The sequence below is a fragment of the Salvelinus sp. IW2-2015 genome, linkage group LG8 (genome assembly GCF_002910315.2).
Source record: "Salvelinus sp. IW2-2015 linkage group LG8, ASM291031v2, whole genome shotgun sequence".
Classification (NCBI taxonomy): domain Eukaryota; kingdom Metazoa; phylum Chordata; class Actinopteri; order Salmoniformes; family Salmonidae; genus Salvelinus; species Salvelinus sp. IW2-2015.
Genome location: NC_036848.1, coordinates 31,072,446 through 31,088,512, shown reverse-complemented (window position 1 = coordinate 31,088,512; position 16,067 = coordinate 31,072,446). Strand labels below are relative to the sequence as shown.

The 16,067-nt window shown below is 44.1% G+C and overlaps 1 protein-coding gene across 1 annotated transcript in view; it reads right to left on the bottom strand.

Moving 5' to 3' along the window:
• Nucleotides 1-15,410, bottom strand: part of LOC111967719 (rho GTPase-activating protein 22-like) — a 29,076-nt gene extending 13,666 nt beyond the window's left edge. Inside the window, exons 1-3 of the mRNA XM_023993006.2 lie at nucleotides 15,169-15,410; nucleotides 5,649-5,848; nucleotides 4,004-4,091 (exon numbers count right to left, since the gene is read on the bottom strand). Coding sequence (XP_023848774.1) covers nucleotides 4,004-4,091; nucleotides 5,649-5,848; nucleotides 15,169-15,229 — 349 coding nt within the window. The 5' untranslated portion in view covers nucleotides 15,230-15,410. The remainder of the gene's footprint in view (nucleotides 1-4,003; nucleotides 4,092-5,648; nucleotides 5,849-15,168) is intronic.
• Between the last annotated feature and the right edge of the window lie 657 nt (nucleotides 15,411-16,067).

The window sequence follows — 16,067 nt, the reverse complement described above, 5'->3', positions numbered from 1 at the left end:
GTCCATAGACTTAAAACCAACAAAACAGCACCTAGCTACTTCCATTGCTTTCTTTTMCAACACTGTCTGGGGTCATGAAGTGAGCCATTGTTGTAGTTACTGACAGTTTATGCATATCAGGTAAGGAGAGCCCACAATGAAGCTCAGATGAAAGGGAGGCACGCGTGAATATTGTTGACTTTTTCAACCTGGCTCACATTACTCAGGTAAACAAGATCACACGCTTTTCTACTGCTTGTGCCACAGGGTAATATGCAAATGTCAGAGTGCACTAAGAAAATAGTTTCATACTGTATACAAAGATCTTGTTAGTACCCTCATTCACTGTTCTGAGCCAGCGGGGTGCTCTATAAACAATGAGCTAACAACTAGCTAATCAGAAGTCGTGCAGGCCTAGAAAGACAGGACCACTGTTCTTTGTCTAAAGCTGTATGCCCTACTAGCAAACAGCTCTTCTTTATAAGGCTGAGCTTTTCTGCAAGGCTTGGACTGGTGCTGGGGGTAGGGGACAGGCTCCAAGTGTGTGTGTGTGTGTGTGTGTGTGTGTGTGTGTGTGTTGTGTGTTGTGTGTGTGTGTGTGTGTGTGTGTGTTGTGTGTGTGTGTGTGTGTGTGTGTGTGTGTGTGTGTGTGTGTGTGTGTGTGTGTGTGTGTGTTGTGTGTGTGTGTTGTGTGTGTGTGTGGTGTGTGTGTTTGCACTGGCTAAACAAGTAGCCTGCAATAATTAATTAGCTGAAATTGTCTTGTTTACCCAGGCTTGTGTGTGTGTGTGTGTGTGTGTGTCCACCATCCTTTACAGGCTGTTGTTTCCCAGCTGGTTTTATGGCTAGAGACCAACACAAAAGGAAGCTTAGCCTTGAGTAAACCCTTAAGCACAGAGTGCATTTATAAACCACAGATTATAATACCTGTTTCCTTTCTCTGATAGGCTTTCAGTAATAGCCACATAGCTACTTCAGTTTAAAGGATATTGAAAAGGGTTGTTGGATTTGGCTACGTTTTGGTTCATTGCTTTCTTGCTCCCAAGGATATTAYAGGGAAAAGAAGCAGGATATTATACCTTTAAAATGTGTGAGGGCTCCCTAACCAGTTTAATTGTAGCCTTGGATATGAAGATATAAGAGGTGCTATCAGATAGGTTCATTTGGTCATACAGGATGTCTATCACCGTAGATGTTCCTGAGGAAATGAGTGGAGATGTATCATGTGTCAATGCATCATCTCTTGCCAAATTCTGGAGGGGMAAAAAATCAAGCTAGGCATATTTGTACCCTTGATGAGTTAGTGTCAATTTGCAGGGGCCTTCGCTTCTCTTTCATTTGGACWGTGCAAGGACCTTAAAGTGTCCACATCAAACACAACCTGCAAGGACGTTTATTGGCAGAGGTCATGCATGGAGAGAGTCAGTGAACTGAGACCGAGGAACACCCTAGTGCCTAGCCTTGCTCTGAAATAGGGCTGCACGATACYGGCCCAAAAATCAAAMAGCATTTTTTTAACCAAATATTGTGATTGCGATTTCACCTGCGATATAGATCTAAACACACTAAATGATTAAATAAAAAACTAAGTGGAAAGCAGCATTGTTCTTGTTTGTTACAATCTCTTGACTGCATTTGACTTAACAGAACCGCATGCAAACTTATAGTGGATCTAACAGCCAGGACGATGAACTGCACCACTTGAGTGACAGGGGGCGGGGTTTAGTGTGTGTAGGAAACAGCCATAAGAGGGAAAAACAACTGAGTAAACTATAAAAGTGGATGTCAATGTGTCAATGTTGCAATTTCGATGTGAATTCGAAGAATTGCGCAGCCCTACTCTGAAAGGATGACGTGATGTGGTAACAGAAGACAAAAGACGCTCAGAGGGATTTCTCACAAGTGCTAGGAGAATTATACAGACAGTAACCTCAGAGGTCATGGGTTCTRTAACACCCTAGATGGCACAGTCAAAAGCCAAATTGGCCAATGAATTGCAGGCACTGCTCTTTGCCGAAACCCGATTCTGAAATGGATAGTATGAATGAGGACAGGACCATCCATATGGAGACATTTTGGGTGCTGTGGGTGAATGTGGTGGTCCCTCTTGACCTATTGTAAGAAGTACACAAAAAGCTTCCCCGACGCCTCTGTTGAAGCCTTACAGTAACATTTGTTTACCACGATCCCTTGTTTCCCAACCCCATTACCAGAGTGGATCGTTATCGTAATGCCAGAGTCAATCTGAGCACTCAGTGGTTGTTTATTTCAAGGCTGAGAAGTGAAAAGCTTTCATTCAAGCTGAGTGAGAGAGAAAGCAAGAGGGAGAAAAAACACCCCGTTTCTCTCAAGGGCCTGAGAATTGAATCTCTTCTAATGAGCATGTAGGGGGCTGAGTTGGGTTTGAGAGTGGGAGACTTCTAAAGTGCACAGCTCCGATTGAAATGCAGTCCCCTTTCCATTATGTTCTTGCTGTCCCACTGTTGAAATGGTCTTCAGAAATGGCCTTGACAGCCTGGGTGCTGCCTGCCTAGCTCATCCACACGTAGCCAGTAAAGGCTGATTGGGGTTACACTCTGCTGCAATATTTACTCGCCATAAATAGAAAACACAGAGACCCACTGGCCCGTCAGCAACAATACACAGTGCAAATAACTTTTAACTGAGTGATATACAGTAGCTACCTAGTACCGCAGAATTAGGAATTAGAATTGAATACGATCTCTTTGCCTAGCTCACTCTGAGTGACTTTAATTGAAAATGACCATTCGGGCTGTATTGAGCGTGAAGAGTTGACTGCGTAGGGTCTTTCCAGCACACTCGCCCCCAGGCAAAGCTGCGTATTATCCGTGTACATGTAACAGTATTGCTTCCGTCCCTCTCCTTCGCTCCAACCTGGGCTCAAACCAGGGAACCTCTGAACACTTCGACGACAGTCACACACAGAGCATCATTACCTATCGCTCTGCAAAATATGCGGTCCTTGCAGAGCGAGGGAAACAACTAATTCATGGTCTCGGAGTGAGTGACGTCACCTATTTAAATGCTACTAGTGCGCACCGCTAACAAGCTAGCCCTTTCACACCGGTTACTTTKACATAGATGTCAACCTTAAAAGACTCCTGATAGTCCTGAGAACCAGCTATTGGGGTCAGTATGCCTGGGCAAGATGAGAATGAGACTATTCTCTTTTCTCTCTTCCCTTTATTAAAATGTCATTCGCCAAGGAGGTGGAATCCATACTGATGCGTCAATGTGTTCTTAGTGATTAGTTCTGATTCTGAAGTCTTGGTTTGGAGATTCTGTCACGAAAGAGATTATTAACATCCACAGGGATGCAATTCTTAGGGGGTGATATACTGCTGTTTCCATGACATAGACTGACCAGGTGAATCCAGGTGAACGCTATGATCCCCTATTGATTTCACCTGCTAAATTCACTTCAGTCAGTGTAGATGAAGGGGAGGAGACAGATTAATGAAGGATTTTAAGCCTTGAGACAATTGAGACATGGATTGTGTATGTGTGCCATTCAGGGGGTGAATGGGCAAGAAAAAAATATTTCAGTGCCTTTGAACGGGGTATGGTAGTAGGTACCAGGCGCAACGGTTTGAGTGAGTCAAGAATTGCAACACTGCTGGGTTTTTCACACTCAACAGTTTCCCATCCCTGTGGAACGCTTCCGATATCTTGTAGAGTCCATGCCTCGACAAATTGTTCTGAGGGAAAAAGGGGGTACAACTTAATACTAGGAAGGTGTTCCTAATGTTTTGTACACTCAGTGTAATTGCAGTGTATTGAGTGCAAGCTTATCTACCAGTCAGTATGGCGTCTGTGTCCTGCATCTCCAGTCTCCATTGTGAAACATCAGCATTGCCCCCTGCTGGCTCAGTGTGGAAACTGCAATACTCTAAATATCCTCCTCATAAAATCTTGAGTCAGATATGTGCAGTGATGCCTGACTGACAACACATGTATTTTCTGCTAAAGGAGGAGAGGGTTTGGTGTTGATGGATTATCTCACCTGGAACGATTTCAAAAAGATGTCTCCCTGGTTCTTCTGGGTTGGCGGTGAGCTCGTTCACCTGACAGCCCTGCAGAGGTATGCAGCCCTGGAATAAACAAAGACAGAATCCATTCAAAACCAAATATTAACAATACCTCAGTGAGATTAAACTCTAATCAGTTAAATCACAAATATTGATCAAATCCTTATGAGAATATTAGGGTAGAAAATAGAAAGATATCTATCTCTTTCATCTCTTTCAGGATGAAGATGTACAGATTATTGAATGGAGATCAATAATAATTAAACAACGTAATCAAGGCCTGTTAATTTAGAGACTACTCAGAAGGAAAGCCGGTCTCATTCTACCAGTCTGGCAGCATCCCTCATCATCCCTCATCAAACAGGATGGGATCTGCCAAACCAGAGATCAAGCTGTCCACAGTAGTTGCCATGGCAACAAATTGGTAGAATGTTGGGGCAGGGCTAACAGCCCAGCAGAGCTCCCAAGGGTACAATGAGCCTTGAATATGGGGACAAATGACTGAAGAAAATTAAGACGGAACTCAAGATCTGAGATTATTCTCCCTTCAGAAGATGTCTTGTAGCAACCTTTGTGGCTCTAAACACCAAGCCATTCCTTAATGGCCTGCTCTACATGATAAAAAATGGCTGTAGATTGCCTACATGAAAATTCCCTTCCTTCAGTTATCATTTCCTTTCATCTCAGTGGGAGACTTTGCTGTGTGAATTGCTTACACAGCCCCCTGCTCCAATTTCTATTGATTAGATGGGAAAAATGCGGACAGATTGACACTTTCACACACATCCTGGTTACCGCGCAGGAAGGGGCGTGTGCGCGCGTGTGTGTGTGTGTGTGTTTGTGTGTGTGTGTGTGTGTGTGTGTGGAGAAATCAATACTGGCTGGATGACTATTGACAGCCTGTGATTAAAAGGTGCCTATCAAACCCTTCAGTCATTCAGCCAGGCCTTAATGCAGAGCTTCTCCAGCCTGAAAGGCCTCCGATGGTGTGTTGTGTTGTGTGTGTGTGTGTGTGTGTGTGTGTGTGTGTGTGTGTGTGTGTGTGTGTGTGTGTGTGTGTGTGTGTGTGTGTGTGTTGGGGAGACAGGTCTGCATTTAAAAGGGCAGCAGTCAAGTGGGAACGCCTTTGGAAATCAATGGAGGTGCTTGGATATCAGGCCGGGAATGTAAGAAGATGATCACTGAACACTGGAAGCATTGGGCCACCGACTACCGCCTGCTGTCTTTTGTTGGATCACTTCATTACCCTTTCCTGGCTTGATGCTGTGTGGTGGTCCTGAAACAACTGTCTGCCTGATTACTGCACAGCTCTTTCATGACCATGCCAAAACGTCATGCCCAAAATTGAGCAACGGTATCAAAACTATGTTTCATCCTGATTTTCCTTCTAGGCAGGGCACGATGGCAGTGCTATCTATCCATGCTAGGTGGTGATATAGACAATTCCTTTGGCCTGTTTTTCTGAGCAACGGATGAAAAACCACAGAAAAGTATTATTGGAGAGGATCTGAACCTGCGACAGTAGCTACTATAGCGAAAGTCCCACATTAAACCAAATAAAGGACTTCAGCGAACCTCTGCAATGAACTGAAGAAGAGCTTAGGTGTGAATGTTCAGTACCTGTGGCTTGGTCTCCTCCTCGTCTTTGTAGAAGTAGAGCTGGTCGGAGCGCAAGACAAACCATTTTAGCTGCCAGTTCTTCATGATGCTCCTCTGTTTCTTCAGCCAGCCAGCCTTCAGAGCCCCCTCCTGGAGACTGGGGGAGGACGGGCGGCATGGGCCCCGGGACACATCCCCCATCACCATGCTCTTGGACCGGGCTGGAGAGTCGAGACACACACACATACACACATGAATACAAATACACACACAAGAAGGGAGGGAGACAGGCAGAGAGGGAGACAGGCAGGGAGGGAGACATTGAGAGAGGGAGACAGACAGAAAGGGAGACAGGCAGGGAGGGAGACAGGCAGGGAGGGAGACAGGCAGAGAGGGAGACAGGCAGAGAGGGAGACAGGCAGAGAGGGAGACAGGCAGAGAGGGAGACAGGCAGAGAGGGAGACAGACAGTGAGGGAGACAGTCATATACACATAGTGTGTGTCAGCTCCAGGGTTGCCATGGTGAGGCAGACACCACACACACCACGTCCTGCCCTGGAGCTGAGGCTGAGGCCCCCCTTCCTCCCCTGGGTAGAGGTGGCTGGAGACCCACCCGGCGCAGGGAAGAGAGGAAAGGCCTCAGGTGATCTAAGCGATTCATTTAAAGCCACTGGAAGAGAGTTATTGTCCGTTCTGGCAGYCCAACAGAACCAGGAACCAGTTTGAACTGTGATAATAAGACCTCCTGGGATTGACTCTGGGTTTTAGTGTAACGTGAGCTCAGTCAAGGACTGTTTCAGATGCAGTTTATAGGCTCCCTATGTCTGGAGGCTCTGAACTCACACTGACCCTGAATCAGTGTCAGTCTGTCCTTTATGCAACGTACTTCATGAAATTAGCTTGATACAGGACACAGACAAGATTACTTAATACAGTACAGCATGTGCAGAAAGTAAAATCGGGTCTTAACTAGTCCATGCATTAATCATGACATTTGACAAAATAAACAAAAACCTGATTTCAGCTTCTAGAGACCTGACCATCCTGAGCGAATAGCCACTCAGCAACACCTCCCACAGAGCCAAACAGCAGCAAAGGCAAACAAGACAAGCAATTTGATGATCATGTATAATTTATAGGAATCAATCCTGCAGACGTCCTCTCTGCTGGACCTCCTGTGTGACACACTCAGGATCATTGCTCAGCTTAGAGGGGGAAGGGAGGATGAAAATCAATGTTTATTCTTCCCTTTTCTTCTCTCTTATTCTCCCTTTCTTCTCCTTCTTGCGATGTGGGACGGGTATGGACGGCCAGGAGTTTCTCGCGTGGTCAGGGAAAGCTCCCGACCCTAAGGATGCGGAATGCTATAGTATAGGTATGATGCAGACACCCTGGAAAGACAGTTCCCAACATGTCCCTGGCATCACCCACCATGTTTTATTGGAAGTACAGTTCCCAACATCCCATGTTTTATTGGAAGTACAGTTCCCAACATCCCATGTTTTATTGGAATTAATTCATAGTTCTAACTGTCCATTCATTTCAAATCAAATCAAATTTCAAATCAAACCTACATTTACAGTCATTGTTTATTATACTCTGTGGTTATGGGCTGGGCTGTGGCTCCTTTGCCCCCCAGCACCAGACACAACATTGCATGGCCACCGTAGCCTAGCCGTCATTGTCCCCCTCCACTCCTACTGCCATGGCTGCCTGCCTGGCTCCCTTCCTAATGGGTTACACTCATCATAGGAGCAGCGGCCATATATCACATGAACCATTTCTCTCTCTCTCTCTCTCTCCGTCTACAACTGTCCGTCCATCTCTCTCTACCTCCATCCCTGTTTCTGGGTGCTCTGCCGGCCCCACTCAATCACAGCCCTGTGTGCTTGTCTGGAAGCCTTATTAGAGCACATACTGTACACACACTAGTGTTGAATATTTTCCCGACTATTTTTACAAATGTTCCATCCCGAGAATAAATCCCTTTCCTCAACGGCTAACCCAGTTCTTCCCGCCAAAACCGAAAGTGTCATTCAAAAGCATCATAACGCTTATAAAGCTTTGATCGATAAATTCAAGTGTGATGCTACCTGAGCCTGATGAGCCATACACTAAATACATTTTGTGAGCCTAGATTGTGCTGTTCTCCAATATATGATAGGCCTATAGGCTACTGCACATTTTGCACGACAGAAAAACGTCAAAGCCCATAGATGTAGCTAGCTCTCTGCTCTCCTGGGTAAATAAATTAAATTAGCTCCAGTAGGCTAATCTTTTTGAGTGTGAGCTGTATTACTGTACTGCATTGTGTTATAGTGTATTATATTGACTGGAATGACGCACATCGTTCAAACCATGACAAAGCAGGGAGTGAACATGCAATTCTGGTGCAGCACATGAGACAATACAAAGTTACAAGTATTGGCTAGCGAATTTGACTTTAATTTTGAAATAATATAGGACTAGAATTAGATGCAGAAGGCTGTCACTTCCCTTCAGGAAGATTGAAAGGTCATGGGTCTGAAGAAATAGCTGCTATAGCCTACTGCCATCTCACGTTCGCTCTTCTCTCAAACTACCCGAGTTCTATAGGCGGCTGTATTTAACATTCAGCAAACAAGCGCTTGCATCCCTTTTCAAATAGTGTGTTGGTATAAAAAATGCAAAAAAAACATTATGTCCAGCAAGCTATTCTAGTCTAGCTTTTCCTTCATGGGACTCCAAGAGCTAAGGATCATTTTTTAAAGGAAAAAAGCCAACGGAGCACAGGTGCATATTGAGCAAGAGACAGAGGCTCTAAGTCAGAAGCTTATTATGCTTAACCCATCATTKATTAGCTAAATATAAAGCTGATACTGCATTGAATGTATCACCTGAAAGAGGTAGGCWAGGACATCTATATATTGGGCTATATATAAATCGAGAACAGGTTTATCAATTTTGGATGCAATTTGAATGGAGTGACCCCCGAAAGGAATACCTATGTAAGAATGCTGTTCATTGACTACAGCTCAGCATTTAACACCATAGTACCCTCCAAACTCGTCATTAACCTCGAGACCCTGGGTCTCGACCCCGCCCTGTGCAACTGAGTCCTGGACTTTCTGACGGGCCGCCCCCAGGTGGTGAGAGTAGGAAACAACATCTCCACCCCGCTGATCCTCAACACTGGGGCCCCAAGGGTGCCTTCTCAGCCCTCTCCTGTACTCCCTGTTCACCCACGACTGCSTGGCCATGCACACCTCCAACTCAATCATCAAGTTTCCAGACGACACTACAGTGGTAGGCTTGATTACCAACAATGACGAGACGGCCTACAGGGAGGAGGTGAGGGCCCTCGGAGTGTGMTGTCAGGAAAACAACCTRTCACTCAACATCAACAAAACAAAGGAGATTGTGGACTTCAGGAGACAGCAGAGGGAGCAACCCCCCCATCCACATTGAGGGGACAATAGTGGAGAAGATGGAACGTTTTAAGTTCCTTGGCGTACACATCACGGACAAACTGAAATGTTCCACCCACACAGACAGCGTGGTGAAGAAGGCGCAACAGCGCCTCTTCAACCTCAGGAGGCTGAAGAAATTTGGCTTGTCACCTAAAACACTCACAAACTTTTACAGATGCACAATTGAGAGCATCCTGTCGGGTTGTATCACCGCCTGGTATGGCAACTGTTCCGCCCACAACTGCAAGGCTCTCCAGAGGGTGGTCTGCACAACACATCACCGGGGGCAAACTACCTGCCCTCCATGACACCTACAGCATCCGATGTCACAGGAAGGCCAAAAAGATCATCAAGAACAACAACCACTCGAGCCACTGCCTGTTCACCCTGCTATCATGCAGAATGCGAGGTCAGTACAGGTGCATCAAAGCTGGGACCGAGAGACTGAAAAACAGCTTCTATCTCAAGGCCATCAGACTGTTAAASAGCCATCACTAACATAGAGTGGCTGCTGGCAACATACAGACTCAAATCTCTGGCCACTTTAATATATTTAAWAAATGGATTTAATAAAGGTATCGCTAGTCACTTTAAATAACACCACTTTAAAATTYTCTACATATGCTACATTACTCATCCCATATGCATATACTGTATTCTATACTTGCCTATGRCGCACGGCCATCGCTCATCCATATATTTATATGTATATATTCTTATTCATCCCTTTACATTTGTGTGTATGAGGTAGTCGTTGTGAATTTGTTAGATTACTTGTCAGATATTACTACACTGTCGGAACTAGAAGCACAAGCATTCCGCTACACTCGCGTTAACATCTGCTAACCATGTGTATGTGACCAATACAATTTMATTTMATTTGACTTGATTTGGTTTGACCATAAGCATGGTCGGTAGAGACTCGTTTGAGCTCTTTTGTTTTAATGTCGCAATTGGTGTGTTGTGAGAACCCCTAACATCGTCTCAGATATCGTCTTAAATGAAACTATAATGACAAAGTCTTTCAGTACTCTATTCATTATTCTGTCATTCCAGCCAGATGTAATTCCTCAGTGGTGTTTCAGACATTACACAGCGTGGCGTTGTGGGGTCTCTAAACAGACAWTTGGAGGAAGACTCATGAGTCTTGTTTTCCAGTTTCCACACTGCCCTTTCAAATTCGACTCTACTGGAAGAAACCAAATAGGGCCAAGAGGAATGAAGGAATGATTTGTAAATGTTGCCTTAGTAGTGCACACTCTTAGAAAAAGGGGTTCCAAAAGGGTTCTTCGGCTGTTCCCATAGGACAGGTATTCCCAAACTGGGGGTACGCGCAATGCCGTCGGAGGTACGCCAAATAAGAATGTATAATAAAAATGTAAACATTTTTAAAAAACAACAATAATATGAATTGTTTTTATTTAAAAAAAATATAATAATTCCTTCACATTTTCAAACAGTCCATTTATATTTTCCAACGGGGCTATACATTTCGATTCGTTTTTTTTCTCGCCTGAGTATCCRCGTTTCACTGCCAAAAATAACATTAAACCATCTAGTGTTCAGCGAAATAACAACACAATGTCAAATACTGGTAGCCTCGTCAAATAATTAACATCCAATCACATTAACCGTTACTCTCTCGCGGGAATTCCACTAACGGTCCATATGTAGCAGCTGCTCATGTTGGTATCTGTACTGATGGCGCAAAAGCCATGACAGGGAGACATAGTGGTGGTAACGCGRGTGCAAGCAGTTGCTCCCAATGCCACTTTAGTTCACTGCAGCATCCACCAAGAGGCTCTTGCTGCCAAGGGAATGCCTGACAGCTTGAAATACGTTTTGGACACTACAGTGAAAATGGTTAACTTTGTTAAAGCAAGGCCCCTGAACTCTTGTGTATTTTCTGCACTATGCAATGATATGGGCAGCGACCATGTAACATACAGAAGTGTGCTGGTTATCAAGGGGCAAAGTGTTGACACGTTTTTTTAAATTGAGAGACAAGTTTAAAGTTTTCTTTACTGACCATAAATTTCACTTGTCTGARCGCTTGSATGATGACGAGTTTCTCACACGACTGGCKTCTCTGGGTGATGTTTTTTCTCGCCTGAATGATCTGAATCTAGGATTACAGGGACTCTCCACKACCATATTCATTGTGTTGGACAAAATTGAGGCTATGATTAAGAAGTTGGAGCTCTTCTCTGTCTGCATTAACAAGGACAACACACAGGTCTTTCCATCATTGTATGATTTTTTGTGTATAAATTAACTCAAGCTTACGGACAATGTCAAATGTGATATAGCGAAGCACCTGAGTGAGTTGGGTGCGCAATTACGAAGGTACTTTCCRGATACGGATGACACAAACAACTGGATTCGTTATCCCGTTCATGCCCTGCCTCCAGTCCACTTACCAATATCTGAACAAGAGAGCCTCGTCGAAATTGCAACAAGCGGTTCTGTGAAAATGTAATTTAATCAGAAGCCAGTGCCAGATTTCTGCGCTCAAAGTATCCTGCCTTGGCAAATCTCGCTATTAAGAGTTATGTGCATCCTTTCAAGCACACCCTTCTCATTAACCTGTGGTGAGTTATTCATTGGGTTGGCAGGTATCCTAGTGGTTAGAGAATTGGACCAGTAACCGAAAGTTTGCTAGAACGAATCCCTGAGCTGGTAAGGTAAAAATCTGTTGCTCTACCCCCAAACAAGGCAGTTAACCCACTGTTCCTAGGCTGTCATTGTAAATAAGAATTTGTTCTTAACTGACTTGCCTAGTTAAATAAAAAAAATCATAATTTTCAATGAACAAAAATGGTTTTATACGTAAGATGGTTAAATAAAGAGTAAAATTATTAATTATTATTTGTGCCCTGGTCCTATAAGAGCTCTTTGTCACTTCCCACGAGCCGGGTTGTGACAAAAACTCACACTCATTCTTATGTTTAATAAATGTATTGTATAGTGTGCAGGGTTACAATGATGGCAAAAAACAACATTTGAGAGTGCGCTGACCCTGGATGCTAGAGGGGGTACGCAGCTGGAGTTGGAATGTTTGAAGGGGTACGGGACTATAAAAAGTTTGGGAACCACTGCCATAGGAGAACCCTTTTTGGTTCTAGGTAGAACCCTCTGTAGAAAGGGTTCTACATGGAACCCKAAAAYGTTCTACCTGGAACCAAAAAGGGTTKTTCAAAGGGTTCTCCTATGGGGAGCATCTAGATAGCACCATTTTCTTCTATAAGTGTAATGTAGTTTGCATCAGATGTTGCAATCCGTGGGCGCATTGGATCACACTGCCCAATTATTTGAGTCGTTGTGTGTGTGTGTGTGAGTGTATGTATGTAAGTGTTTGTAGGAGATTTCTCCTCTCAGTGATTCATTTCACGTTAAAGTCTACACAAGTTGAATTCGGCTCATGTGACAAATAACATTTGATTTGATTCCCTGTGTTGTCATGGGTGTAGCTTAACATGTGGTCTCTTCCAGTCTGTAAGTAGTCTTAGAAACAACATTGGGACTGTTGTGTTTACACAAAATACTAGCAATTAATTTAGCTACGAAGTGCGCATTCAGAGTATTTCTTTGTATGTTTATAGTTAAGTAAATGGATGGTTCACCCTCACAGTCGCTCTGAGATTCTAACCCAAACATACTATTCTCCTCCATATGATTTATAGCGATCTTCAATGAAAGATGTAGTAGATTGGCGGTCCTCCTCCTTATTGTATATGGCATGTACTCCCTGACCCTAGYGAATAGTCTGCCAAGGATGTTCATCATGAGTAATGTATATTGTGTACCAGCTTCACTAATACCATCAATCAATGAGCTCACGTCTGAAAAAATGATCACGCCACCTAAGGAGATGTGCTCTATAATAACTTGTCTATTTAGCATGTTCCAATGTGCTGCTACTAGAATATGGCCCATATGTCTCTAATCCAGAGTATATTGTCTTGTTTCAAAGTGGGTGTAACCTCATCCAGAGATAGTCATTAGGACCATAGAGAAACAGCTACTGCATGATTGCATTGCACASACACATAKTATAGCCCGGGGGTAAGCAACCCTGGACCGGGGGTAGGCAACCCTGGACCGGGGGTAGGCAACCCTGGACCGGGAGTGCCGCAGGCCCTTCATGTTTTGATTTAACCGACCTAGAAGACCAGGTGTGTTGAACAATCAGCCCAGTTGGTCAGGTGAGGTGCCAAGTCGGAACAAAATCCTGCAGTACCTGCGGCACACCAGGGACAGGGTTGCCTGCCCCTGCTATAGCCTATATCCAGTCGCCGTTGTTAATTAACTTTTGAGATGTGGATTCATCGTCACATGGTATGGCTGTATAGTCCTCGAAAATCAGAGAATAGCTATCCATTAACCTGTCACAATGCGTAGACTTATCAGCCACAGGATAAATTACCTGGCTCTTTTCTCCAAGCACAGAATCCATTTGAGAAATTCCATTTAATTAATATGGTTGCTGTGTGATTTATGATGCATGGGAAGGGGGTGGTAGCCGGCTACAGGTGCATGACTGGATAATTCCCACTGACTCTATCTGCTGTTGATGAATGTATTAAACCATTGAGAATCCGTGGAGAGTTTGCCTAAGAAACTGTAGTAGGCATCACTCGGATTAGGAGGGGGGGGGGGGGGGGGGGGGTGAGTACTGTGCCGTGATGTTCAAGCTGCAGTGAGGTGTAACACTGCTGTGCTGGTGTGTGTGTACTCTGTGCTCTAGTGGTGGGGGGGGGGAATGGATTAAAGTTACATATCGCAATATTATTTTGAACGATTTTATATCAATACTTGACTCCGAGGTAYCGCTAGCTAGCGCAGTTTTTTTTCATCCTATAGCTTGTTCTCCATCTTCTATTTAAATATTGAGCCAACATGTTTTCATGCACTTTTATTTCCATGGCTGATCAAAGCTCGTTTTTTTCATGCTCTCTCTTGTACAGTGAGCAATATGTTTGGAACATCAAATTGCAATAAAATTGCAGTATTGAATCGCAACCGTGTGAATCGCAACACATATCATATCGGCACCTAAGTGTTGTGATAACATTGTATGGTGAAGTCCCTGGCAGTTCCTAGCCCTAGTGCGTACTGTATCTATGCTGTATATTCTGTTGCATAGTATGTGTGTATGTGTGTCTACTACTGTGTCTGTAGCTCATCTGTCAGTAATACTACTGTCAATGCGGTGTAGTAATCAAATCAAATCAAATTTATTTATATAGCCTTTCTTACATCAGCTGATATCTCAAAGTGCTGTACAGAAACCCAGCTTATAACCCCAAACAGCAAGCAATGCAGGTGTAGAAGCACGGTGGCTAGGAAAAACTCCCTAGAAAGGCCAAAACCTAGGAAGAAACCTAGAGAGGAACCAGGCTATGTAGTAGTGTACTACAGTAGTGGGCTCTCTCATCCCAAAACCATGGTAATGTACTTCAAAGGCATGATYATGGGGAGAGTGAAACAGCTGAGATGTGGGCTATTTAAAGAGATTACCATGGACCAGGAAATAGATTTAAATGGACCAGGACTCGAAAATTGAATTTCTTCATGTGTTTTGTTAAATGAATAAAAAGAAGCAAATTTACATACCAATTACAAAAGCTATGCAGAGAATGTGCCTATCTTAGAACCACAAACCTAATTGAATCTATTTTATTTCTTATATCTTTTAATGAATGAATTCATCCGTTTAGTTTCTTATARGCTCTCAATGTGATCTTATTTTAGAGAGAATATGAGAATACGGATTGCAAAGTGATCTCTCCCTATATCTAGCACTGTTCATCATTTCCCATTAAACTCCCATGAAATCTTCTCACACCTGCATCATTTTGTCATTCACGTTCTAGTGTCAATGCCGCGAACATCAGAAGCAGCAGCTGACAGACAAGCATCTGGCCGGCATCATCAAGACCAAACAGGGGATGATGATGTCATTGACCGCATCCTAGTAGAACGATCTACGTGTACCGCCCCATGTGCTCCATTCACATACAGTGTGTAGCAGTAGTGTGGTTAGATAGTAGTGGTAGAGAAAAATAAACACCCGCTCTCGGCTCGCTCACCTCTCTTGGTCTGTCTGATCTTGGGACTCAGCATGGCTGTCATCGCTGGAGGACGACACATTCGTCCATCCGGCACCCCACCCCTCTCGTTTCTCTCGCTCGGTCCCTCGTTCTCAACACACCATCCTCTCCTGCCTATCCTCTATTCTCTTCTCTCTCCCACTGACCTTCTGTAGTAGGCAGCACCAGCAGCAGCTGCAGGCTAGGGGGCTGGGGCTGAAGGGGGAGGGATCCCTTCTCCTTGCACACGCTCAGTGGCCTCCACCCCTCCCTTCTACATTATTCATCGCCGGGGAGACCACGCTGGTGGGTAGGGGGGAGGGAGGGTGGATCTCATCCCACTACTACTATACCACACCGACCGGTAAACGCCTGTTTGTGATTAGGATGCCCTTCCCATCGTAGGTTCAATGGGGCTGAAACACACAAGAAGGAGAGCTGCTATTTCCCTGTCACTTCCTCTCTCTATGGCTGGGAGCTACCCGTTWAATTGGTTAAAGCCGTGTGTTTCTCTCTTTTTCACTAATGTTCTGTCATTTTCTCTCTTTCTAGCTTTTTCTTCCTCTGTCTGTGTTCTTCCTTTTCCTTCTGTTTCTCTCACTGGTGTCTACCTCTTCCTCATTATGTCGTTTTTACGAACGMTCAATCAGGAAGGCTGGTCTGAATGCTTGTTAACTTCATCAAGTAGCATAGCACAATTCACTCTTTCCTATTATACAAATCAAATCAAACTTTATTTGTCAAATGCGCTGAATACAACAAGTGTAGACCTTGCCGTGAAATGCTTACTTACAAGCCCTTAACCAACTGCGCAGTTCAAGAAGATTTAAGAAATGATTTACCAAATAAACGAAAGTAAAAAATACAAATAAAAAACTAGGCTATATACAGGGGGTACC